At 44.6% G+C, this 26435-nt stretch overlaps 1 protein-coding gene and 1 long non-coding RNA gene across 5 annotated transcripts in view; one reads left to right on the plus strand and one right to left on the minus strand.

Annotated features, from left to right (window-relative positions):
* Window positions 1–26435, plus strand: part of FARS2 (phenylalanyl-tRNA synthetase 2, mitochondrial) — a 200766-nt gene that overhangs the window by 33563 nt on the left and 140768 nt on the right. For 3 of the 4 annotated variants that reach the window (XM_082234531.1, XM_082234530.1, XM_082234532.1), the window contains 3 exons: window positions 7986–8193; window positions 8823–9446; window positions 22949–23108. In XM_082234531.1, the coding sequence (XP_082090657.1) occupies window positions 8841–9446; window positions 22949–23108 (766 nt within the window). In that variant the 5' untranslated portion in view covers window positions 7986–8193; window positions 8823–8840. The remainder of the gene's footprint in view (window positions 1–7985; window positions 8194–8822; window positions 9447–22948; window positions 23109–26435) is intronic. The other variant, XM_082234533.1, reaches the window with a different exon arrangement.
* On the minus strand, window positions 18925–22936 carry LOC309539000. The gene is made up of 2 exons (XR_014222593.1): window positions 22394–22936; window positions 18925–19355 (listed from the first exon to the last, which is right to left on the minus strand). It is a non-coding gene; the product is annotated as an uncharacterized lncRNA (long non-coding RNA).

A 26435-nucleotide genomic window follows, 5' to 3' on the forward strand; every position in this document is an offset into this window, starting at 1 on the left:
TATCACTCAGCATTTGCAATCACACAAAAATAGTGAGTCCATACATAAAGTAAAGATAAAGGGACCCCTGACCATTAGGTCCAGTCGTGACCGACTCTGGGGTTGTGGCGCTCATCTCGCTTTATTGGCTGAGGGAGCCGGCGTACAACTTCCGGGTCATGTGGCCAGCATGACTAAGCCGCTTCTGGTGAACCAGAGCAGCGCACGGAAACGCCGTTTACCTTCCTGCTGGTACCTATTTATGTACTTGCAGTTTGAGAGTCTTTCAAACTGCTAGGTTGGCAGGAGCAGGGACTGAGCAACGGGAGCTCACCCCGTCGCGGGGATTCGAACAGCCGACCTTCTGATCGGCAAGTCCTAGGCTCTGTGGTTTAACCCACATCACCACCCGCGTCCCTGAGTCCATATATAATTTGAGTTAAATGTTTGTACATTCGAACAGTGCCACTGCAGCAGGTATAAAATGAAACACATTGGGCATTTGGGATCTCCAACTGAAGTTCTCTACTTGTCTACGGAGCTTCCTTTCCCACCACCCTTCCTTCCTTCCTTCCTTCCTTCCTTCCTTCCTTCCTTCCTTCCTTCCCCAAAGAAGCAGCACCTTCAATCAGTTACTCATCACACATATGCATTGCAGTGTGCAGAAATGTGAATTGGGTTCAACTGTTAATTGTTTTAAACAATCTATTTATTATATTACAGGGCTGTTGGGAGGCATCATTAAATAGCAGCTGTACAGAACTTTGAGAAGCCCAGTAGGAAAAAAAGTGCTAAGTAAGCAGAAAGGGGCTATTAATAATCAAAGACCCATGCATAATACAGCGGCCTAAGTACTACTTTCTGTATTTGTTAATATTCATTATATGAGCGAGTTTATGCGCGATTGGTGAGGATCATTCAAAACGGAAGGAAGGTGTTAATTTCAAACAGACCATAGCTGCAACTGCTCTCCCCTGGCAATGTATGCTAAATCTAAAGATTCAGAAATGCCCCCGTTTTTTGAAATGCGGTATGTGGAGTGTATCTCTTTCAGAAACACTGCTACTTCCGCATTTGCAAATTTGCTTTGTCAGTAATTCAGTTTCTCAGTGCAGGGCCATTAGAATGTCTATATACTTAAGTGATGCCTATTGCTAGACAAAAGCAGGCACACCTGTGCATTATGCATAAATCTTACTATTTTTAAAAGAACATTCAACTGTTTTTAAAGGTCCGCATTTCTGCCCATCATATAACAGTTCTCTTAAGTGTTTTGCGGGCTTTTAATTATTAAATGTAGTCTGGCATGGGGGATCACATTTCAAGTCATGTTCATTGATGCGCATGCAACATCGATTGCAAAGACATTGCACCTAGTCTGAATCTGTCGAAACCCCCTTTTTTGATATGGGTCAAATCGAGGCCCAAATAACAACGGTTAATATTGGTGTGAACAAGAGTTTATTGTAAAATGCATTGATTTGTTGTTGTACAAATCCCCCACCCTTTTTAAATTTCCCTGCCAGCTCTTTCTTTCTAAAGGCAGAGGAGTTCAGGAGCCCATTATAGAAAAGCCCCTGGATTATCATGTCTGGCTTTCTTGTGTCTTAAGTTGCTTGCTGGTTTGTACAATGGCCAGGCTTCCTTGCATAATTTCCTTGACAAATGGCTTGCTTATTAATATTTCAGCCCTTCTCTTGCCAACTGGTAGAAGCAGTGTGCCTCTAGGCTGCAAAATACTGTTCCTTCTTCCGAAGCACTCTAACCTTTTCTTTTAAACGCTTTGTAAGAACCCGTGACAGATAAATGGTGCAGTTCGAACTCGAGATGACTCCTTTTTTCCTTCTTTTTTCCTTTTGCACAACTGAATGTACGTTTGCTAAGTACAGCCGGAAGGTACTGTGTGGCTGAAACAAAAGCAGGCGCACCAGCAGCTCTGCACACACCTTACATGGCGCCTGCCCCTCCTGACCTGAAAGCTGTCAATTTCATTCGATTGCGAAGCCAAAATCTGTTTGGAAACTTGCACGTCCTCTCCCCTTTCTGGATTGGTTGTGGAAATGTACATACTGTAACGTTAACCGACACGGCTTGCAGTTTTCCCAGTATAAACACCCATTTTGTGCTGGGGTTGAGCAAACAGCAACCACAAACCCACAAGAGCTGCCTGATTGGATCAGAACCAAGAGAAGTCAACGAGATGCTCCTGGAAATTCACATGCAGGTGTCTTGTTTCCCCAAGGCAGGGAGGCAGGTACCCTTTTCTAGCTGTCCATCAGGACCTGATCTGAGCAAGGGTTTCTCCCTCATCCCAAATAGCCTCATGTGCAGTTAGCTGGGCACTTTAGCAGCACCAACGTTCTTGCCTGGCTCCCCACCTCCTCTGCCCTGGGGAAGGTGAAGGATGGGGAGTTGTCTGAGACAAAGGCAACTGGCATGGGGACCTCCAGTCCTGGGCCAAGGATATCCAAAGCTGATGGGTCCTCAGGGTCATTATCGGTATGGAGGTCTGCTGGAAGGTCCCCTTGCTCCACAGTTGAGGAGACCTCAGTTGCAGCCCTGGGCAGGGCTGAAACATGACCGCAGAATGCAGTGTTGGGGACCGTCTCCTGCTGACTGCTCCTGGTATCTGGTACACACAGGTGTATTGCCTCTGAACATGGAGGTTTCATTAAAACAAAGAACAATATTAGTATCTAGAAATTTTACACAGTAAAGGTAAAGGACCCCTGACAGTTATGTCCAGTCGCGAACGACTCTCGCTTTACTGGCTGAGGGAGCTGGCGTTTGTCCACACACAGTTTTTCCAGGTCATGTGGTACCTATTTATATACTTGCACTTTGACGTGCTTTCGAACTGCTAGGTTGGCAGGAGCAGGGACCAAGCAACGGGAGCTCACCGCGTCGCGGGGATTCGAACCGTTGACCTTCCAATCAGCAAGCCCAAGGCTCAGTGGTTTAGACCACAGCGCCACCCGCGTCCCTAACCATCTGGAGTATGATGGTTATCATTATAGCATAATCTTCTTAGTTGTAAGATGCTTTCCTGATCTTTCTGAATAATAATTCAGTGAGGTAAGCCATTATTGCTCACGCTTCATAGACAAGGAACTAAAGCTGAGAAACAGCAGTCTTCCTAAGGGGACTCAGCAAATCTGTGGCTATTGCAGTGGGTTTGGACTTGATGACCCTCATGGTCGCTTCCAACTCTACAATTCTATGATTTCTATGAATATTGCTGCTTTCTATTCTCTCTCGCTCTCTCTCACTTACACACACACAAAAATACATATTATTTATTGTGTATTTAAAAAGCTTTACTTAGAAAGATGTGATGGCTCATTATCTTATTAAGGAATATGGCTCCCAGTTTTCTTGTTTCATATTAAAGTTTCCACAGTGTTGCCAGTGATGCTGTCATGATTAATATACTGCTTGTGGAAGGCAGGCAACTAGTCAGCCTGCAACATTCTGAGACACCGTTAGAAATTGCAAATTCCACATAACTTGTGTATTCTTTGCAAACTTGTGACTGTAGAAATGCTTACAGAACTATTGGTACCGAGTACATAGACCCCTCCCCCAACTCCTCCCCCCTCCCCTTCCCTGCTCATTCTTCACAACCACATTATCCTACTTTGTGCCCAGGGATATTAAGCGAATACATCATTTTGGCATATCTGGGGAGATTTGCAGATTTTTTCCCAAACAGAAGAGGCTCCGCGGAACTGCAGCCTAAGTGTGTGTGTAATGCAAAGGACTACTTAGATTAAAATAATGTGTTGCATTTTCCAGTACATGTGAAAATGTGGGTAGTTGTAAAATACTGTATCTCTGTTTCACAAACACAGTTTATATCAAAGTGTTTCTTTTGCCTATCTCCAAACGCTGATCTGGAAAGTTGTTTTAAATAATTATTTTTGTTCAGTTTTGATAATAACAGTGCAAACAAACAAACAAAGAAACAAATATAATCCCTTGTAACAAATTTGGTGCCACAGAAGGAAATTTGCAAAAAAAGGTCATGTTATTCTTGTACAGTAAAGAAAATGATTATTAACACTTTTGGCTTTGCTTTGTTCTCTTAAACTTGCAAATACCCTCTCCACAAAGCAGTATGTAAAAAGGCTCCACCCATATTAGCATAGGTCAAGAAAGAACGCAAAACACTTTCAGATTTGCCTGTTCTGGCATTTTTCTTTTGCACTTCATACGGATATGCCAAACATTCAGAAAGAGCCATGCCCCAATTTTTATCTAACCAGCCATTCAGAGTAAAATTGGATGTTATCCAATGGCTAGCCACTTCTGGTCAAGCAGTAAAGAGAGGTACTATTGCAGGGTTATCCAGTTTAAGGGTGCGAGAGCTGTGTCGAGGGGTGTATTTGCCCAGTGATGATCAAAGCTTTTGCAAAAGCAACCTCTCAGAAAGGTTTTACTAATTTGCAGCCCCCAGCATAAATGATAAAGACCACCTTTTCCACCACAGCCTCACCAGTGTTCCACTGAGATAGCCAAATTTATTACATGTGATTGAAGTGGCGTCCAATGCCATCTGTGAATCGCTTTGAATGTAGCTTCTTGAATATGAGCTGAAATGAACTTGTATGGTGGATTCTGCCACATTGCATCCCAAGCATCAGCAGGAATTCCCATCCTAAAGCTAACTCTCATACCATTTTAGCACTCATGGGAGTGCCAACCATCTCTACAGTAAGCTCATTATAAACAATAGAGACCATCACTTTCATATTATAGCCAGACTGAATACATGATTATTCATACCACTCTTAATGCTCGTCTGACATATGCCTCGCTTCTGTGTAGAGTGCTGGATCCGCAATACTTGAAGCCAAGATGGGTGAAAGGCTCTCAAGATGTGGGTGATCTATTGCAGTCTTAAAGGGTTACCATCCTTAAATAAATCTGTCAGCCTAGAGTGGCCTGAATCTTCTCCCAACCTGGGAAGTGAAGGAATTTATCAAGCTGCTTGATTTCCTTATATTCCAGATTTGGAACTCACAGTGACTCTAAAGGTGGCAGTCTTTTTGGCCTATTTAGTCCAACCTTCCATAGAAAAGGGATTTTAGAAAAGGGATTTCCTATGGTCAGAAGCTCTGTTATGTTCAATTTATGGAACGGCATGTTGGCCTGATGGATTAGAGTGGCTGGGGAAACCCAGTCAGATGGGTGGGGTATAAATAAACAACAACAATTATAGTAAATATCTGCTTGCAGCCATGGAACTGAAAGACCCCTTATATAACAACTGTTTTAAATGACAAGCTGATAGGTCAACAAAGGAGGATAACTAAGACCTCGTTTCATCTTATGCCTAAACATAGTTTTCTTAATAAGTCTGTTCCATTTGTCCAAATTAGCAAACTGTTCCAAAACCTCTTGCTACCTCTTGAACCACCCATCAGGACCATGTCAATTTTACTGGAAAGTTTTAATAAATTGAAGGAGTCCAGCTATTCTGCATCATTTTTTATAAAACAGTCTATGAATTCCTAGATGCAAAACGTACTTATTCTTTTGATTCTAAATATTTCGCTTTGGTTCCTGGCTCTGGTTGGTAGATCTTGGAATCTTAGTAAAAAACAAAGTAGATTCAACAAGTCTGATATCTGCCCCCCCCCCAAACAATATTTTGTGGGTGCTGATTGTAAAACTTGCTTTGCACTTTGTCTTGGTTTGTTGAGGGTCATGCCAATAACTTGACTGTTCCCAAATGCCAGCTGGTGGCTTTTTTCTAGGACTAGATGACTCCTTGCAGGGGTGGGGGTATTCCTTATAATAAAGATCTGTCCTGTGGGGATGAATGGATAGGGAAAAAATGGTTTTTTAAATGTATATTTTATAGAGATGAACAAAATTGATTATTCACTCCTACTTTATCAAAATACCCAGGAGAGACATTTGAGTGGTATTTGGCCCTTTTTTTATTGATTGAGACAAACAACACAGTAAAGGAAATTAACTGTCACATTTCTGTTTTCTCCTGCAAAGATTCATAAAAGGATTTTGCCAGTTCAGGTGTGGTTTGGCTTTTCCCTACTGTTTCTATATATGTATTTTATTTGAATTTCTGTCAGAAACACAGCGTTATTGGTATTCTGCCTTGTTTTTAACCTTTCTGTGACTGTATAATAAATTTTGATTGATTGATAGTTTTGTATTCTGCACAGCTTCTGCTCCCAAGTGTACCAGTTTACTTGAGCACCTCAATTTTTGCTTACAATAGCTAGCCCATGCTCCTTTGGCATGGTTCAGAGGATGGGGGCAGTCCTGGAAAACTGAAGAACCGTATTTATGTGACTCTAATGAGCCTTCAAATCTAATGCGTACCTCAATTTTCAAAACATTTAAACCAGAAAAGTATTTGCTGGCGAATGTAAATGCGCCATCAAATCTAATGCACACTCTCATTTTCACGACATAATTTGGCCAAAAAGGTGCACATTACATTTTAGTAAATAAGGTAGATAATTCGAATTAGCCTCTTCTTCCCAGAAATAACTAATGGTAATAGTTAATGCACATTAGCACCTTTCTTAGAACCACCATAAAAAAAAGTTCTGGTGTCTCTGGGCTGCGCATAGCCTGTGAATTGTATGTTACCTTTTCCTAATTTATGTCCCATTTTAACCAGAGATGATTTAAGCAAAGTATATCATCAACTATAGCATTTACAGCCTTATGCTCAGACAAGTTTGCATGCTGGGGGAAAAAAAGTTCCTAGTTGAGTTGCTAAACAGCTTGGTAAATGCCCAATCTTGGTAATCTTACCATATGTCTATTACCGGTATTTTGTTTTTAGCATATGTTACACTGGTAGAACTTCTCTTGCGCAACAGAAGTTTGTCAGATCACTAAAAGAAGGCAGCCTTACTTTCCTCATATGTTCCACAGCATTTCAGGGTTGTTAGGGATTTTCTGTCCATTAAGTATTTTTTGGACAGAAGGGAGAAATGAACGGCTTTAAGGGATTTGGGCCCAACCTGTCAGTTTACAAAAAAATTGTATATTTAATAGTCCATCTGGAGCCCATCAGCAATGATTTCCAAGAAAGAGTGCTAATGAAACATAGGAATTTGGGAGACGCTTACCATTTATAGTAGTAGTTATAGTTAATTGAGAAAAAGAATCTTGGTGCAAAACCCAAGGAATCCATCTGACTTGGACCAGGAGGTTGTGGATGCCCAGTGATGCATCTAGGGCTCTCTCAAGACATTTTGCTGCCTGGGGTAAAGGACACTGTGATGCTGAGTGGTAGACTTGCAGGTGAATCTCCTTTGAACACCAGTGATGGAATAGCCTCCTCCATTGCACCTAAGACAGAGACCCAGATTACTGGGGGCAGGACAGGATGTATGGCAGCAGAGGGAAATGGCTGGCAGGGGTAGGAAGTCAGGAGGAACAGCCAGGAGCTACTGCTCCAATCCGTTCGTCTTCTGAGGCGATGGCCTCACACTGCCTAACATTAGCACTGGCCCTAGATGCCTCCCCCTTGACACCTGGCCTATCTAATCCTGCAAATTTGCCATATTTGAGGCCTGATTCACTTATAATCCTCTTCATGAGGGAATCCGTGGAGCCGGATAGTCTTCTGCTGCCGCCATTTGTAATCTTCTAGCAACTAGTTGTAGCATTTGCCTTCTCCTGCACGGGCAGGTGAGTTCCTGGAATGTTCCTCACCCACCATCTGGTCAGCAGAAGAGGGCAAGAGGTTGAGTGAGGCAGACTTCAGATTAGCTCCCTGGCTCTCAGTCTGAGTTTTGTGTAGGGTGGGTAGACAAGGTGTGAGCTTGTGGCTTTTTGTTCATTATACAGTTTGGTGAAGTAGGCAGTAGAGAGTACAAATGGGATGACTCAGTTTTTACTGCAGCTTTGCATCCCAATCAGCCATTATGGGAAAGCTTTGTGAAGAAATTACAAATGTTTTTGATCATGGTCTTTGTTACTCAACATTCACGCTATTTACCTCTTTCTCCTTCCCATAGTAATTGGCTGGCAATCTCCTGCAGAGAGACAGAAGAATCCACATAAATTATCCTTGAATTGCTTCTCGTGTATGAGAATTATTGGCCGCATTTTCAAAGACTGTATCTGGAATACAATCAGTCAACGTCTATTGGGCATATCTTGTTTATCAACACTATTTGAGAGGCACACATCTTCTGATGTTCCAAAGTGGAGCTGTTTATCAAGGTAAGTGTTTTGCTTTGGCTTGCTTTAATTGGGAAGTTAAAATGAACATATTTCTTGGTCCATTTAGAACAGTGCTATTTAACATATCTGGTAGCCTCTTCTCCCCAAAGTCCTGGGAAGACTCTTTCCCAACCCACTTGTCTAACAACGACAACAACAACAGGGTTCCCACCACTTTGTCTCTGGACCACTGCTAGTTTTTGCTGCACTTCCAAAGCATTCATAATTTTCTTACATTATAGAACTGTGATGGAATAATTTCATCAGCTTTTCTTTGTGACTGAGTAGACTAAAACTCATATACAGTCATGCCTCATGTTACTTTTTCTTCTGGTTGAGCGTTTTCAGGTTGCATCCCGTGACAATCTGGAAGTACCGGAACAGGTTACTTCTGGGTTTCACCGCTCGTGCATGTGCAGATGTGCAAAATGATGTCATGTGCGTGCGCAGAAGCAGCGAATCGCAACCCGCGCGTGTGCAGACGCGGGTTGCATTTTTTTCAGGTTGCGAATAGGCCTCTGGAATGGATCCCATTCGCAACCAGAGGTACCACTGTATTTCATATCAAAGGTTGTGTGTGTACTGCAATCAGAAATCATTATTTGCATTTGATTTTCTACTTCCTCCAGCATATAAAGAACCCTGCAATGGCTGCATCCATGCAAATACTCGGCTGTGGCAGAATGGTTCCATCATGGGGACTTCTGGGAAGAAGACCTTCCAGTTTCAGTCCTGCATGGTGCCGGCGAATATCTTCAGGTTTCACTGTCAGCACCTCCGTAACAGACACAGTGGAAGTTCTTGGCAAATCTTATCTCCCAGATGACTACACCAACGTCACAAAGAAGATTCTTTCCAAGGTGGGGGAAAACTTGCACAACCAAAGGCATCACCCTTTGTGGCTGATGAAAGAGCGTGTGAAAGACCACTTCTACAAGCAATATATTGGTCGCTTTGGGACGCCACTCTTCTCTGTGTATGATGATATGCCTCCGGTGGTCACCGTTGAGCAGAATTTTGACAGGCTGCTCATTCCAAAAGACCACCCTAGCAGGAAGAAAGGAGATAACTACTACCTAAATCGTACCCACATCCTAAGAGCCCACACATCTGCCCACCAGTGGGACTTGATGCACTCGGGACTCGATGCCTTTCTGGTTGTGGGAGATGTTTACCGTCGAGATCAGATCGATAGCACCCACTATCCAGTCTTCCACCAGCTAGAAGGTGTCCGGCTCTTCTCCGACCACGAGGTAAGAAAGGGTCTAGTCAACATGGTGCCCTCCCTGATGTTGTTGGGTTCTGGTTCACATCGTCCCCACCCAGCCCAGTGAATGATTAGGAATGGTGGGAGTTGTTGTTCGACAACAATGTTAGCTGTTCCCATCATGGCATCTTCAACAGGTTCAGGAGGATTGATAGTATTTGTTTACAGTGGTACCTCGGGTTAAGAACTTAATTCATTCCAGAGGTCCGTTCTTAACCTGAAACTGTTCTTAACCTGAGGTAGCACTTTAGCTAATGCGGCCTGCCGCTGCACAATTTCTGTTCTCATCCCGAAGCAAAGTTCTTAACCTGAGGTACTATTTCTGGGTTAGCGGAGTCTGTAACCTGAAGCATCTGTAACCTGAAGCATCTGTAACCCGAAGTACCACTGTATTTTGTTGGGTTGGAATCATGACAGACGAGTAGCAAGTGTCATCTGGGAGGCATCTCTGGAGCAAGCCCCGAGAAGACTCTTTTATTGAATATTACAACATTGCCATAGGTGCGCGCGTTGCTGATTGGTTGATACAAACACAAAGCAACTTGTTTCTGATTGGTTAACACAAGTACAGAGCAAGGGTTACATATAGGCATTAATCACCAATAGATTAAAGGCTGGGAAAGGGAGCACAGAACTAGACAGGCATGAAACCTCCTAATTAAATTATAACTAATGATTGATATTGCATGACTTGAAAAAACATAACAATCGCAGTCCATAGATGTGGCCAACAATGCATTAAGAACAGGTCAAGGTACACTGTTTCATGAACTCAATGGGAACTGTTCAGAACATTCTCAGACTCATGTGCAGAGGCAAAAACTTCCCAGCAGTATTTCATTTCTACTGTCCCCTTCTTCCCAAAGGAGCCCAGGATAGGAAACATTAAAAATGTTGAAACAATAATATATTGGTCAATCACAGGACAGACACCTGCAGAAGCAGTTCCCCATTGTTTTGGGGGCTAACATGATACCAAGCCTTATCGGGTTACAGGGGGAATGCATGATGGTCACCCAGCTCTGCTAAGCTACATGGAGACTTGTACAGTGGTGCCTCGCAAGACGAAATTAATTCGTTCCGCAAGTTTTTTCTTCTTGCGAGTTTTTCATCTTGCGATGCACGGTTTCCCATAGGAATGCATTGAAAATCAATTAATGCGTTCCTAGGGAAACCGACTTCAGACCAGGTCCGGGGACAGTCTGTCCCCGGACCGCCTCTGAAGGCTGGGGGGGGGGGACAAGGGCTTTTCTTCCCACCCCCAGCATTTTAAAAAACCCTGGGACAGCGGAGGACTTCTCCGCTGTCCGGGGCGATCTTAAAATGCTGGCGGGCGGCATTTTAAAAAACCCTGGGACAGCGGAGGACTTCTCCGCTGTCGGGGCGATTTAAAAGCCCCTGGGAAGGCAGGCAGGGGGGAAAAAGACTTTTGCCCCCCGCCAGCCTTCAGAAGAGGTCCTGGACCTCTTCTGAAGGCTGGCGGGGGCGAAAGTCTTTGCTCCCCCCGCCTGCCTTCAAAAGCTGTCCGGCCCAGGCTTCCCGGACCTTTCCGCCAGCAGCGGCAGCGCTGCCGCTGCTGGCGGAGACTTGCCGGCATGTCGAAGCCTGCGCGCAGCGCGTCCAGGCTTCGCGGATCTCTCCGCCAGCAGCGGCAGCGCTGCCGCTGCTGGCGGAGACTTGCCGGCATGCAGAAGCCTGCGCGCAGCGCGCCCAGGCTTCGCGGATCTCTCCGCCAGCAGCGGCAGCGATGCCGCTGCTGGCGGAGACTTGCCGGCATGCAGAAGCCTGCGCGCAGCGCACCCAGGCTTCGCGGATCTCTCCGCCAGCAGCGGCAGTGATGCCGCTGCTGGCAGAGACTCTCCTGCCTTCAAAAGCCCTCCGGGATAGCACGAAGCGCTTCCCTGCTATCCCGGACTGCTTTTAAAATGCTGGCGCTGGGGAGCAAAGCCTTTCGGCCTCCGCCAGCCTTCCTGGACCTCTTCTGAAGGCCAGAGGGGGGGAAAAGGCTTTGCTCCCCACCGCTAGCATTTAAAAGAGGTCCCCGGAGATTTCCCTATGGGCTTTCGTCTTGCGAAGCAAGCCCATAGGGAAATTCGTTTTGCGAAGCGCCTCCAAAACGGAAAACCCTTTCGTCTAGAGGGTTTTCCGTCTTGCGAGGCGTTCGTCTTGCGGGGCACCACTGTACCTTTTTTTACAATGGCGCTTTGTCTTAGCTCATTTGAGGCCTTGTCAGCATTTCTGCTTCTCACACAGAAAAGCATTTCTGCTCTCAAGACGGGCATTCAGGCCTGTCTCCATCATGAGCCAGTCACTTGACCAGAGTTTTCTTCAATTCCACTCTGCAGCTTCTGGGCTAATCACATTCATTGCACGGCCAGAGGTCCCCCCCCCACCCCCAGTTGAGCTCATTAACTCCTGTTACAACAGAATGGCAACAAACCATATCTTTGTTTATCACTGGAAAGCAAAAAGGTTTTGGTTTGTGCGGCTCAGAATATTAGTCATTCTCATTTTTAAAAGAGCATATGTCTCCTAAAAAATGCCTATCTCATTGCCAGGAGGAAAGTTATAAGTGCTCTAGGTAACATAAATCGCAAAATAGAATAAAGTATGTCTTTCTTGTTGGTTTATGGGATCTCTGCACCATATAACATAAATCTTTATATTTTTAACCACTCTAGAACAGTGTCAGTAGGATTTCAAATCTGAAGTGTAGTCTCAAAAATTGTAGGCATATACCTTGTGTTAACTCCCTCAAAATATTATATAGGAGGGCCTTTTGGTGAAAAATTATAGTGACACGTTTAAAGGCTAAAAACATGGACATTATATGGAAATATATGTTAGCTTAATCCTGTGGTATGTTAGTCCTCCATTTTGAAGGGTTGTGAGTCCTCTGTTTGAAGGTGTCCTTTATTTGAGGACTGTCCAGTCCAAGATAAAGTAAAGGTAAAGGGACCCCTGACCATTAGGTCCAGTCGTGACCAACTCTGGGGTTGCGGCGCTCATCTCGCTTTATTGGCCAAGGGAGCCGGCGTACAGCTTCTGGGTCATGTGGCCAGCATGACTAAGCCGCTTCTGGCGAACCAGAGCAGCGCACGGAAATGCCGTTTACCTTCCCGCTGGAGCGGTACCTATTTCTCTACTTGCACTTTGACATGCTTTTGAAGCAGGGACCGAGCAACGGGAGCTCACCCCGTGACAGGGATTTGAACCGCCGACCTTCTGATCGGCAAGTCCTAGGCTCTGTAGTTTAACCCACAGCGCCACCTACGTCCCCCAGTCCAAGATAGTAAACCATAAAAGATAATGAACCATAAAATGGGGAGGCAGCAGCCTGAAAGTTGACCATCAGCTGAACAGAGGCACAATGTCTTCCTCACTAGGGTGAGATGTATTGTATTCCTGCTTAAATTACAACAATTCTTTCTAAGTTTGTGCCTGTACATATAAATGACCATATGCAAACTGGTACTTTTGTTTGTCCTTATTTGGGTAGATATTTTTTTGCCAATGTCTAACAGGCCCCCTTCGACTTGGCTTTCATTTCATAGTGGCTGATTTTTAAAAGTCTCCACCATGCATAATCATTACTTGTGTGTATAAGGGAGGCAATCCCTTAGCATTTGATATCAATCTTTATAATGCCCTAGAAAGGAACAGAAGGAAGGTGTGAATACAACATTATTATTATTTATTGAGTACAGTTTTCATCCTTTTCTGTTCTCAGTGGATTGGATTCCATTATACGAGGGCACAAATGTTTGGACTCTTCTCAAAGTGGGTGGGTGTGGATCAGATGCACTAGAACTATTATGGGATTGGAGCAATATACCTCATTTCCCTAGGACTTCTCACAACGCCCTCTGCCATGTAGATTCCACCCCCCTCACATTGTGAAGTTTGCAACCATTAAACTTGTTTTTACAGGAAGCCAATAATCAGAAGGTCTCCAAACGCATGTCACGCTTGATCGAATTATTCTAAACAAATGCTCGGATTCAGAGAACCACAGAACTTAGTTTCATGGGACTGGGATGCGGGGAGCAGCAGAACCACTTGCCCCATGGCAGAACGTCTTTTTATTGTGTGTGTGTGCAAATGGAGGCTACTTTCAAAACTGAGTTGGAATGGTGGAATAAAAAATCTTGCTCAGGGTGCAACCAAGCCACCTGCTGGCTTAAAGCAAGTTTTTGGATCTTGGTGCTGCAATCAGAGCTGAGTAAGCGCTCCTGAGTAATGCAAAGAATATAGTGGTTCCTCTGGTTGCGAACGGGATCCGTTCCGGAGGCCCGTTCGCAACATGAGCAGAACGCAACCTGTGTCTGTGCATCTGCGCGTGCGCGCAGGTCGCGATTTGCCTTTTCTGCGCATGACATCATTTTGCGCGTCTGCTTATGCGTGAGCGGCGAAACCCGGAAGTAACCCTTTCCGGTACTTCCGGGTCGCCGTGGGATGCAACCTGAAAACGCTCAACCTGAAGCAAATGTAACATGAGGTATGACTGTCTTCCTATTTCTCCACACTCTGGGCATGTTAGTTTCTTTGCCATTTTTATACCATCAACTTTAAAAGTATAGATTAGAGACACATTTCACCTCTATATTAATTAAACTACAAGTAAATTCTAGATGAGAGAGAACTTTCTTGGCACAGAAGAGAGTGGAAAGTGGTTGGATATACCGTTGGGTTGGCTGCAGTGATGAACTGCTGAGCCTTGCATAGAAAACGGTTGTGTTCTTCAGCACGGCTTATGATGTGGTTAGCTTCTTGCAGGAAAACGAAGCTTTTCTTTTCTTTTTTTCTTTTTCTTTTTTTACAGACCAGAACATACATTATTTATTTATTTTTTTGCTTTTGGCTCGATTCAGCACACCAGTATTAAATGGGCACCACAGGACTGCACCATCCTCATAGTTTATATCGAGAAAGTGTCCGCAGCGTCTGTCATTTTGTTTTGTTACAGAATGTAATAGGGAGATGATTTTTCTCGAGAGAGTGACTGAGATGTTATTGCTGAATGCTAACGTCTGATGTATTCTGCGGCAGTTTTGCTAAGCACTCGGTTAGGCAAATCTGTTTATGGGAGGGTTGCATGGAGCTTTCTTTGCATAACATTATGTTGCTTTCTTTCATGAGCTGAGAAGTAAATGTAGAGATATTTAACTTGCAACAAACAAATAAAATATGCAGAAAACATCTTTTTAAACACACGAATGTGTGTTCTTGAAATATGTCCCTGAAGTGCATCTGTTAGTTTTCCGGCTGTTCCTACCCTGAAGGCTTTATACATAGGGAGATGTTCCACTTGGGAATATATGAAGGGACCATAAGACCAAACAAAAAACACCAGCACAAAGACTGTTTGCCGAACTTCTGAGCATTTGCTCTTGTGCTTCAAACACCTTGGGTGGCAGGTGGGGCTATGGTCTAAACCACTGAGCCTCCTGGGCTTGCTGATCAGAAGGTTGGCGGTTTGAATCCCCATGATGGGGGTTAGCTCCCATTGCTCTGTCCCAGCTCCTGCCAACCTAGCAGTTCGAAAGCACACCAGTGCAAGTAGATAAATAGGTACCACTGTGGCAGGAAGGTAAATGGTGTTTCCATGCGCTCTGGTTTCTGTCACGGTGTTCCATTGTGTCAGAAGCGGTTTAGTCATGCTGGCCACATGACCTGGAAAGCTGTCTGTGGACAAACGCCGGCTCCCTCGCCTGAAAGCAAGTTGGGTGCTGCAACCCCATAGTCACCTTTGACTGGACTTAACCGTCCAGGGGTCCTTTACTTTGACCTTTACCTCTAACACCTGTCCCTTGAGAAGGAGGACAGTTGCTTTTTATGCTCTGTAGGTTGTGCCTTCTACACACAGGAAGGATATTGCAAAGCCCTGTACAATTTGTTCCTCCCCCAGCTTCCAATATGCTTCCTCCCCCAGCACTTCTGGTTTAACACTAAAATATGATAATGTTCTTTTCTCTGATCTTGTGTAACCTCTGTTTTACTTTATTTGTGCAAGTGATGCTTCTGCAAAGGAGTGATGAAGAGTTCAAAAATGTGGGAGTATGTTAGTGGAAGGGAATGAAATATACTGCATTAGCCTTGCATCTTTTCCTTTCCCAGTGGATCTGTAATAAGTTGGCCAGCTTTTTGTGTGAAATATCTCAGCACCTCAAACTGGACGACTCTGAAATGGTTCAGAGTTGTTTTTCCACCGTGAAAGGAGCCAGGGTCTTCCCTCATCCCCAGCCAAGCTGGGCTTAAGGACACAGTGACTCTGAATTTCTGCAGTGACATTTCCTTTCTGATTTTTTGAGATGGCGCACTCCCAGGAATGTGCAAAGTGCCCATCTGAATATTGCATATTCGGCAAAAATAAGTCTGCTTCTGGACATGTACATTTTTGTCCCTGACTGTATGTCTTTCTGTTTTGACAGTTGACACACAAAACAGTATTGGGGGCAGGAGATTCGAGTTTTGACTGGTTACCACCCTCACCAGTAGCTGATGGGATGGTGGGACATGGGGTTCACTTGACCTCCAGTCATTGCATCATTGCTGCTTACTGGGAGAGGCAAGGTCAGCACAGTGCAGACACACTGGCAGAGCCAATGTGGCATTCCTGCTGGTGGGTTTGCACTGCATTGACCTCACTGCTACATCTCCTCTCCCCATTTACCTTCCAGTGAGCCGCAGCAATGGCGGTCAGGTGAGCACTGCCTTAAGACGCCATCTGCTACTGATCCCTTGCAATAACTTCAGCCTGCAAGTTATATGTGCCATACTGAATTTCTAGTGAATGTTGTGTTTTTCCTTTTTGCAAAAGGCACTTCAGCAGCAGCAGCAGGAACTGAAGTCACATGTAGAAGTGTAGGGGAGTACATTTGGAGGGTACACAGTTCCCTGCCTGCCTCACATAGACCTTTCAACTCTGCCCGAAGAGTTTGTACGTAAAAATCATCTCACTTTTTTTTTTTAAGGTGTGCCGCTTTTAAATTTAACATGGTGTTCTCTCCGCCAGAGGGAGCTAATGCAAATTGAAAGTGTCTATTTCAGCAGTGAGATTCAATTAGCAAAAGTGAAAACATGCATATTGTGGACAGCTTGAGGCATATGTTTCAGATGATGCCAACCTTTGTGTAATCTTCTGGGAAGCTCGTCTGAGGGGATGTGGGAGAGCCCTTCTGATAATTCAGCTTCCTGTTGCTGGCTGCCTTCAGCATCTGATTATTTAGAGGAAGATGCAGAGTTGCCATCTCAGAAGTGCACACTGGTGTTTACATAATAAAGATGCTTAAGATGAACAAAGTGAAATACGTATTTGTTGATTGACATGTTGCTGTTTCCATTGCTGTAACATGGGAAGAGGCGTAACTCGGTCTATATCCAGAAACTACCAACACTAAGTACAGTGGTACCTCGCAAGACGAATGCCTCGCAAGACGAAAAATGCGCAAGATGAAAGAGTTTTCCGTTTTTTGAGTCGTTCCGCAAGACAAATTTCCCTATGGGCTTGCTTTGCAAGACGGAACGTCTTGTGAGTTCTTGTGAGTTTGTTTCCTTTTTCTTAAAGCCGCTAAGCCGTTAATAGCCGCTAAGAGCCGCTAAGCCGCTAAGAGCCGTGCTTCGCAAGACGAAAAAACCGCAAGACGAAGAGACTCGCGGAACGGATTAATTTCGTCTTGTGAGGCACCACTGTATACACTGAAGGGAAGCAAGGAGGAAATGTGTTCCCTTTAAAGTTAGGAAGAGAGGCAAAAAGATGGAGGTGAAGCGGGCAACAGACTACTGGAATCTGGCATTTCCTTACCCATCCTCAGATACAGGACTGGTTTATTCATCACAGTGCACCATGGTTTCAAATAAACCATAGTTTACTGTGGACTAGTAGCATGTTGCTCAGGCATGTCAGTTTCACAACTCCCCCTTCCAAGGAGGGAAGCAAACCACAGAGTGGCTGACTTAGCTCGACTTGCAAACCAAGAAAACTACAAGCGGTAAGCCAGGAGCAAACTTTTGTTTCCATTCATGGTTTATGTGGAAAGGAACAAACCAGAAGTGCTGATTTGCAAATCATGCTTTCCATGGTTTGTTCCTCTACTCTGGAAGGGGAGGCGTGAAGTTGCACTTAGCATGTATTGTGGTTTATTTCAGGATATGACTTATTGTGACATGAGAATGGAGACCAGAAACTGCCAAAGCAACAAACATGCATTCTACTTTGTTCAGCTAGAAAGTTGTTGATGTTGGAGTAGCTAAATGCTTTCCTACCTGAGATAGGTTTGCCCCCTTTTGGGGTGCCAGGGCATGTGTGTGTTTCATAGCTGTTCAAGAAGCATGGTTTCAGCAAGTGAAGCTGTTCTTAGCGCATGGGCTCTCTTCAGATATCACGGCCCCATCAATAGTGAGCAGGTTTTGGGTTTGTGGGCTCCTTTCAGCTCCTCCCCTCCTCTTGGTCCCATTCCCACATCCACTGTTTGTGATCCTTGTAACTTGCCATGATGTCTGATCGTGTCAAATTTGGGTTACTGTAAATTCTAACTTGTGGTTTCTAGTTAAACTGCTTTCAGGGTCTGGTTTGGAGGTAAAATGATGGTTTGCCGCATCTCAGTTGGGATGTAAAGACGATTATTGTGATTCTCAGCGTGACGTAATTTCTACTTGTCACCTGTCTATTAAGTGCTTTTGAGTCCTGCCAGAAAAAATGGTTGCCGGCCTTGTTCACAGTTCTCTAAGGGCCAATCTACTTGTTGTTGTTGTTGACTGGCTAAATGATTCTGGTTTGTCTGTCTATCTGTTTTTGTTTTCATTCTGCTCTTGAGTAAAGGCTTTTTTCCATCTCTGCCACCTTGCACATTTTCCCCACCAGCATTTCAGCCTTAGAATCATGCCTGAGTGGAGGCCACCAGCGCTTATACTTTGAGGCTCAGCGTAAACAGCAGACAGAAAAATATAAGTGGGGCCCCCTTTAATTTCCTAGGAGTGTCATTTCTTTAAGCTACACACACCAAAATTGTCAGTATGGCTTGATAACTGAAAATTCAATATGCATTTCTTTGGAGAAGTGTGGATGATAGTTGATTGTGTGACAAATGTTTCTGTATATCAGTGAAATAAATGTAGGGAAGTATGAAATTAATACCCATCAGTGTGTTAATCACAGACTAATAACATTTTAAATTTGTATATCCTGCCCCCTTTTTGAAAACCAGCTTCATTATGTAGCTTCACTATCTAAATATGTTGGCTGGATTCATGCAATACAAACAAGCTCAGCTTTTTCCACCTGGTAGCTTTTGGACTGAAGGGCCCAATGATTACACCAAGAGGTGATGTGACGTGCTGTCTAAAATAATTTGTGTTGTTTTCTTCCCAAACTAAAACTCCCGACTGTAAGCAGCCCAGGGTACTCCATTATTAACGCATCGACTTTAGTATCCACACATTGACTGACAGTGCAGGGGCCAGGGTGTGATCTTACAGGTTTTATTGTGTCAGAGAGTGATTGTGATGGCAGGAAGTGTTCTTGTTGATGCACAAGTTACACATTAGTGTCATTATTAATCCATCAGTTTAAAGGCTGCAGTGCATTTGCAAAAGAAAAAGAAAAAAGGGTTGGTCCAGACTAAGTGGATTTAGAGTATGGATTCTCCTCCTTTAGAGGAAGTTTGGCACAACTGCATACACAAGGCATTTAATCATTGGGGAGGGGGGAACCCTAGAAATTTGCAAAACTTTCTAACCGACTATTAGAACTTGGTGGGGAATTTGAAGCCAGGGGCCAATTGCAGTCCACACAGCTTCTCCTCCAGGCTATAGCTCCCTCACCAGCCTTCATTTACATCCTCCTTTTCGCCTGGATGAAACATCTCCTTGAACTATGATCATGCCTCTTGCTTGCCTGGTTGGAGAATAAACAGCAGTGTGTGAGTGCGTGCAGAAACTAGTCTGTGGGTGAAGGTTGCCCCGGCCACTGTGGGTGACTTCCAACATATATAAACACATAACAAAACATTAAACATTAGAAAACTTCCCTATACAGTGGTACCTCGGGTTAAGTACTTAATTCGTTCCAGAGGTCCATTCTTAACCTGAAACTGTTCTTAACCTGAAGCACCACTTTAGCTTATGGGGCCTCCCGCGGCTGCCGCACTGCCGGAATACAATTTCTGTTGTCATCCTGAAGCAAAGTTCTTAACCCGAGGTAATATTTCTGGGTTAGCGGAGTCTGTAACCTGAAGTGTATGTAACCTGAAGCGTATGTAACCCGAGGTACCACTGTACAGGCCTGCCTTCAGATGTTCAGACAAAGGTTGTATACTTATCTCCTTGACATCTGATGGGAGGGTGTTCCACAGAGTGGGCGCCACTACCAAGAAGGCCCTCTGCCTGGTTCCCTGTAACTTCACTTCTTACAATGAGGGAACTGCCAGAAGGCCCTCAGAACTGAGTCTGGGTTGAACGATGGGGGTGGAGATGCTCCTTCAAGTATACAGGGCCGAGGCTATTTAGGACTTTAAAGGTCAGCACCAACACTCCGAATTGTGCTCGGAAACGTACTGCATTGAGGTGTTGTTATATTTCTGTTTAAATTATAGCACTATGCAAACATTAGGCACACCTGTGTCCTCTTTTTTGTGTGGCAATGCATAACATTGCATAACACTCCCCTGAGCAGGACCAGCCCACTCATGAGGCAGGGTGAAGCCACTGCCTTAAGCGGTGCCCCTTCATTCACCCTACCTGAACCACTGACTCCACTGCTGCCCGAGAAGTGGTGCCACCATTGGCGCTGATTTCCAGCAATATCTTGCCAGAAGCTTGTGAGATCTTGGCGAGATCTCGCCGGAAATCAGCACTGGCCGGAGGTGATGGGCTGGGCAGCAGGGCAAGGTGGCAATTCAAGCATCAAAACGGAATTCACTGCCTCTGCCCCTGAGATTGCGGGAGAAGAGCTGCAGTCATGGGTCAGCTGTTCGTCAGGGAATCTTATTTGCTGTCAATCTTCTCCTTGATATGAAGTGTCCTACAACATAGCGTGGAAAGCTCACAGATTATAGGAAAGGATAGGAAGTAGTGTCACACTCCGATAACTTGCAGGATTCTGTAAGGCTTCAGAAAATGGCAAGGATTCGGTGATGTGTGTGTGTCATATCAATCTCAGAAGAGACATGTCCAGGCTTGCTGTAGCAGGATGAAAGGCAGTTGGGCTTGTATCTCAGGAGTTTTGATTTAGCAGGGAGAGAAGCTAATTGGATAGGTCTTTGAAGTCCCCTGATCAGGAAACAGCAGTTAGGATCAGCAGGTAGCAATGTGTCATCTTGGCCCCCTTTTCAACGGAATCAGCTAGGTTAATTCAGGCAAAAAATGTATTAGTGGGTTATGCTATTGCAGAGTAACTACTGCTACTCCTTGGTCCTGAATGGGTTAACTGTGCCCCTGAAGGACCAGGTGCGCAGCCTGGGAGTCGTTTTGGAATCACAGCTGTCCATGGAGGCGCAGGTCAATTCTGTGTTCAGGGCAGCTGTCTACCAGCTCCATCTGGTATGCAGGCTGAGACCCTACCTACCCACAGACAGTCTCGCCAGAATGGTGCATGCTCTGGTTCTCTCCTGCTTGGACTACTGCAATGCGCTCTACGTGGGGCTACCTTTGAAGATGACCCGGAAACTACAGCTAATCCAGAATGTGGCAGCTAGACTGGTGACTGAGGGAGTGGTCGCTGAGACCATATAACACAGGTCTTGAAAGACCTACATTGGCTCCCAGTACGTTTCCGAGCACAATTCAAAGTGTTGGTGCTGACCTTGAAAGCCCTAAACAGCCTCAGCCCAGTATAGCTGAAGGAGCATCTCCACCCCCATTGTTCTGCCCGGACACTGAGATCCAGCGCTGAGGGCCTTCTGGCGGTTCCCTCACTGCGAGAAGTGAGGTTACAGGGAACCAGACAGAGGGCCTTCTCCGTGGTGGCGCATGCCCTGTGGAACGCCCTCCCACCAGATGTCAAGGAAATAAACAACTACCTGACTTTTAGAAGACACCTGAAGGCAGTCCTGTTTAGGGAAGTTTTTAATGTTTGATGTTTTATCACTTTATTATTATTATTATTATTATTGATATTCTGTTGGGAGCCACCCAGAGTGGCTGAGGAAACCCAACCAGATTGGAGGGGTATAAATAATAAATTATTATTACAGTGGTACCTCGGGTTACATATGCTTCAGGTTACATACGCTTCAGGTTACACACTCCACTAACCCAGATAGTGCTTCAGGTTAAGAACTTTGCTTCAGGATAAGAACAGAAATCGGCCTCCGGCGGCGCGGCAGCAGCAGGAGGCCCCATTAGCTAAAGTGGTGCTTCAGGTTAAGAACAGTTTCAGGTTAAGAACGGACCTCCAGAACGAATTAAGTACTTAACCTGAGGTACCACCGTATTATTATTATTATTATTATTATTATTATTATTATTATTATTATCTATCTTCATCATAATAATTATTATATTACTGGTGCTCTTACACTCTGCCCCCACAGCATAATTTCTCTTCAGGGAAAGCCTTATATTAATGTATTCTGACTCCTTACGAAATATCCTAAGATCCCAACCCACAAAAAAATATCCCCAGACTTTGGTACTGACATTGTCCCTTCTAGCAATTCTTGGCAACCACGTTTTTCTTTAATGGTGATGCAAGGAAACCCAAGCCATTCTCTGTTCTTTTATGGGCTAGATTGAAAGAAGAAACTGCTGCCTGAATGCGACCACAGGGGCACATATAGTGACTGCATTTTTAAAAGCAAAGGCATTTGGGGGGGGGGAGAGGTTTGAGGTAAATTACTGAGGTAAATACCTTGGTTCAAATCACTGCTCAACTCTGTAGCTCCTGATTGCCCCCCAGGGCACATATTTATCTCTCCCACTTTCTCTGAAGCCAACCTTGCAGGTAGGTTGTGAGGATTAATGCATTTTTATAGCAGTTTTGTACACTATCAGGAGCATTCATTATAAGCACACACTGGTTGTTTTCAGGATTTTCTCTGCATCTTTGAAGGCAGGACTAGGGAACTCCAGATGTTGTTGGGCTACAACTCCCTTCAACCCCAGCCAGTATGCTTGATTGTCAAGTATGATGGGTATTGTAGTCTAGAAACAACTGGAGGGCCACAGGTCCTCCACCCCTGCGGTCAGAGGTTGAGGGATAGTTGCTAAGAGTGTGAACTGGGAAGCCTTCAATTCGAACAACACTTGTCTTGGAATGAACTTGCTGGAATGAGACTTGAGTGGGAATGAACTCACTGCGGAATGAAAGCCTGTGAAATGCAACAGCAATTCATATTTAAAGTCTCTAAAGCGAAAATGCTCGACCTTAACTTCACAGGTCAGTTTGTAAAGGTAACCCATATAAAATATGCAAAGTGCTTTGAATATTCAGAAAGGGCTGTACCGACGCTGAGATTGTTTTCATTCTTTCCCTTTTCTTTTTTTGAACAGCTATTCAGCAATGTGGGTGGTGGAGAAAGCTTCTGTTTGTTTGAACAAGGACACCGCACACCACACAAGCAAGAGACACACACCATGGAAGCAGCAAGGCTCATGGAACACAGCTTGAAAATGGCATTGACAAAACTTGTGGCTCATCTCTTTGGTGATGGTAGGTGTCTCATGCGCTGGTCCTATGATCCTGCTAACGTGATCCCGACATACTTACAATGCTGTACAGTGGTACCTCGGGTTAAGTACTTAATTCGTTCCTGAGGTCCGTTCTTAACCTGAAACTGTTCTTAACCTGAAGCACCACTTTAGCTAATGGGGCCTCCTGCTGCCGCCGCGCCGCCAGAGCCCAATTTCTGTTCTTATCCTGAAGCAAAGTTCTTAACCTGAAGCACTATTTCTGGGTTAGCGGAGTCTGTAACCTGAAGTGTATGTAACCCGAGGTACCACTATATGCTTCCTTCAGTCAACAGCAGTTGAAATGGTTTAATGCAGCAGCGAAGGCATCAGTGCCGACAGCATGCCCGGAAACACCAACTGCTCCCCAATCTCCGTGTTGCTCACTAGTGATGCCCATTTTATCCATCCCTGGAAAACAATTGAAGCATTGTGACAACGGGCTCATTGGCTTGTATCCAATGTTAGTCAGGCTCAGAGTAGACCCATTGACATTAATGGGCATGACTAATTAGGGTCCACTAATTTTACTGTATCTCCTGACCCATTTTGATGCTATCACAGCACCCAGACGATACCTTTTGTCACAAACAATCCATGCTCTCAAGAATTGCGCTCTTTAGCTTCCAACACCCCTTCTTCTCCTTCTCCTTCTCCTTCTCCTTCTCCTTCTCCTTCTCCTTCTCCTTCTTCCTTCTTCCTTCTTCTCTGTTTGACCACTCATTGTTGTCCCACCACCACTCCCTGGGTTCTGAGTCTTCTTCCCTTCATGGCTCTCTAGCTAGTTCCTCCCACCATTCCTTTGCGTCCAACCAGTCCATGACAATATCAGGGGCAGAACATTTCCAGCATCTCTTATGCAGGGCCAGGATAGATTCCTGTCTGAAAATCTGGAGAGCCTTTGTCCATCAGCGTAGACTGACTGGCCAGCCTCAGCCGGGATGGCCAGTCATCAGGGATGACAGGAATTGTTACCATAGAATACTGGACTATGCAAATTTTGCTCTGAGACCCAGCAAAAATCTTGTATTCATTGCTGACATAAATATCTATCAGGGAAACACAGTTAGTGTTAGAATTCATGCAATATGTTGGCACGCTTGGAAGCTGTTAAAGAGAGTTATTTTTAGCAGAAAATCTAGCAAAGAATGTTGTAATTAAAACTCCTACACAAATAATAAGGTGTCTAACAGTCCTTTTTTACCGTCAACAATTTTCCTGTTTGGGGTTTGTATGAATGCTTGACATTTTTGCTTTATACAATCAACCCATGTCACCTCTCTGTTTTGAAACTCACTTTGTACATGAACCTGGATAAAATGTATTGGGTGTTTTGTGTGCAAGCTCATGACAACATTACACTGAAGGTAAACAGGGCAATAAGCAATCTTTCCAATGGCCTGCAAAACAGGGACTTTTAAACAGTGGCCTCATATTTGTGGGGTGCAATCCCATGTGCGATAAGACAAGCCTCTATTGTATGATGTTCAAATGGCCTCTGAAGATTCATCTTACCATTGCTGGTTTTATAGATTGGTTTTAATTGGACTGCATAATTGCGGACTGTTTTTATTATGCTTTATAATTCTGGGCTGGTTATGTGTGAGCTTTTTACGGGAGTTTTTCCTTGCTGTATCTGGAGAAGCCGAGGCGGAGGGTGGGGGTTTAAATCTGGAACCTTTGGCATGCAAAGCATGTTCTCCACCTCTGATCTATGGCCCTTCAAAGCTCTTCCCATGCCCCCACTTTCTCAGTAATCTTGGCAGCCGGTAAGGCCGGTGTTATCCAGCTGAGTCCAAAATAATAGGGACTTGCCTAAGGCTGCCTCCCTTGTAAATACAATGCTGGATAATGGATTGCCATTCATCCACACTTCTTTTAATATGTATAGAAATGTAATTGATCTTCAGCAACATGGCAAAGCAATGTATACTGCAAAGCGTTTGTGGCTTTCTCTCGGATTTGTTCTCCCTACGAATTGGATGTGTTGTGTCACGGTCATAATGTTTGTTTATTTAAAAAAAACCAAACTTGCGTACCACGATTTCATTAGGAAAAAACCAAGGCGATGCTGTTTACAACACACACACACACACAGAAAGAGAGAGAGAGAGAGAGATTAACATCTTATAAAATTTAAGCTTACAGATCACCTGCTAACTGCTACAAAAAATATTTTTTTTCTTAATTGTCTGCATATGCCTGGCTACATAGTTGGAGCTAGGATTGAGGAGACTCATTTTCAATTTCCCCACTTATTAGATGATCTTGGGACAGTCACTATCTGTCATCCTAACCTGCCTCACAGGGCTGTTGTGAAGATGAAATCAAGGTATGCTGTCTTGAATGTCTAAAAGGAAAGGAGAGGCACAAATATAACAAATAAACAAATCATCGAAGAACATCTCGTACAGCACTAGACCAAGAGCCACTCGAGCAAAAAACAACAACAACCCGCTTGGATAAGCCTTTGTAGTCACATTGACCCTTTAATTATTACCATGCACCTTTACCTGTTGTTCCTATAAATCAAGGCTGGGATAACCTGTGGCCTTCCAAATGTTCCTGGACTTCAACTCCCATCATCCCTGACCATGGGATGTGTTGCATAGGAGCCAACTCCCAGGCGTCGTGCAGGCTTTGCCCCCCCACAAAGTTAATGGGCATTCCCATTCAAATGGTGTGTGTGTGTGTGCGTGCGTGCACTGCGTCATATGACCAATTATGTGGGGCGGGGCTTACCTGGGCCCCCACAATATTTTATTCAAATTGGCACCCCTGCTGTGTTGGGTGGGGGCTGATGGGAACTGGAGTTTCACCTGGAGGGCCACAGATCTGCAAGTGTTATAAACATACAGTGGTACCTCGGGTTAAGAACTTAATTCGTTCCAGAGGTCCGTTCTTAACCTGAAACAGTTCTTAACCTGAGACGTGTTTTCCCTAATCGGGCCTTCTGCTGCCGCTGCACTGCTGGCACACGATTTCTGTTCTTATCCTGGGGCAAAGTTCTTAAGCTGGAGAAACCACTTCCTGGTTAGCGGAGTCTGTAACCCAAAGCTTCTGTAACCCAAGCCATCTGTAACCCAAGGTACCACTGTACTGCATACAACAAATATTTGTTTTGCTCTTAAGCTGCTTTGGACTTCCCTTGGGAAGCAGAAGCGGGGTATAAGGAATAAGTGAGAAAAATATTCCACTGAGGCAGGTTCCTGTGTGCAAAGCTGCACCCCCGCTTCTGCCACATTTCACCTCTGGCCCGGTGCCTGCTGCTTGTTGCTCTCTTCTTGCCATCCTGCTTTTCCAGAGCTGT

The sequence above is a fragment of the Podarcis vaucheri genome (genome assembly GCF_965113315.1).
Source record: "Podarcis vaucheri genome assembly, chromosome: 8".
NCBI lineage: Eukaryota > Metazoa > Chordata > Lepidosauria > Squamata > Lacertidae > Podarcis > Podarcis vaucheri.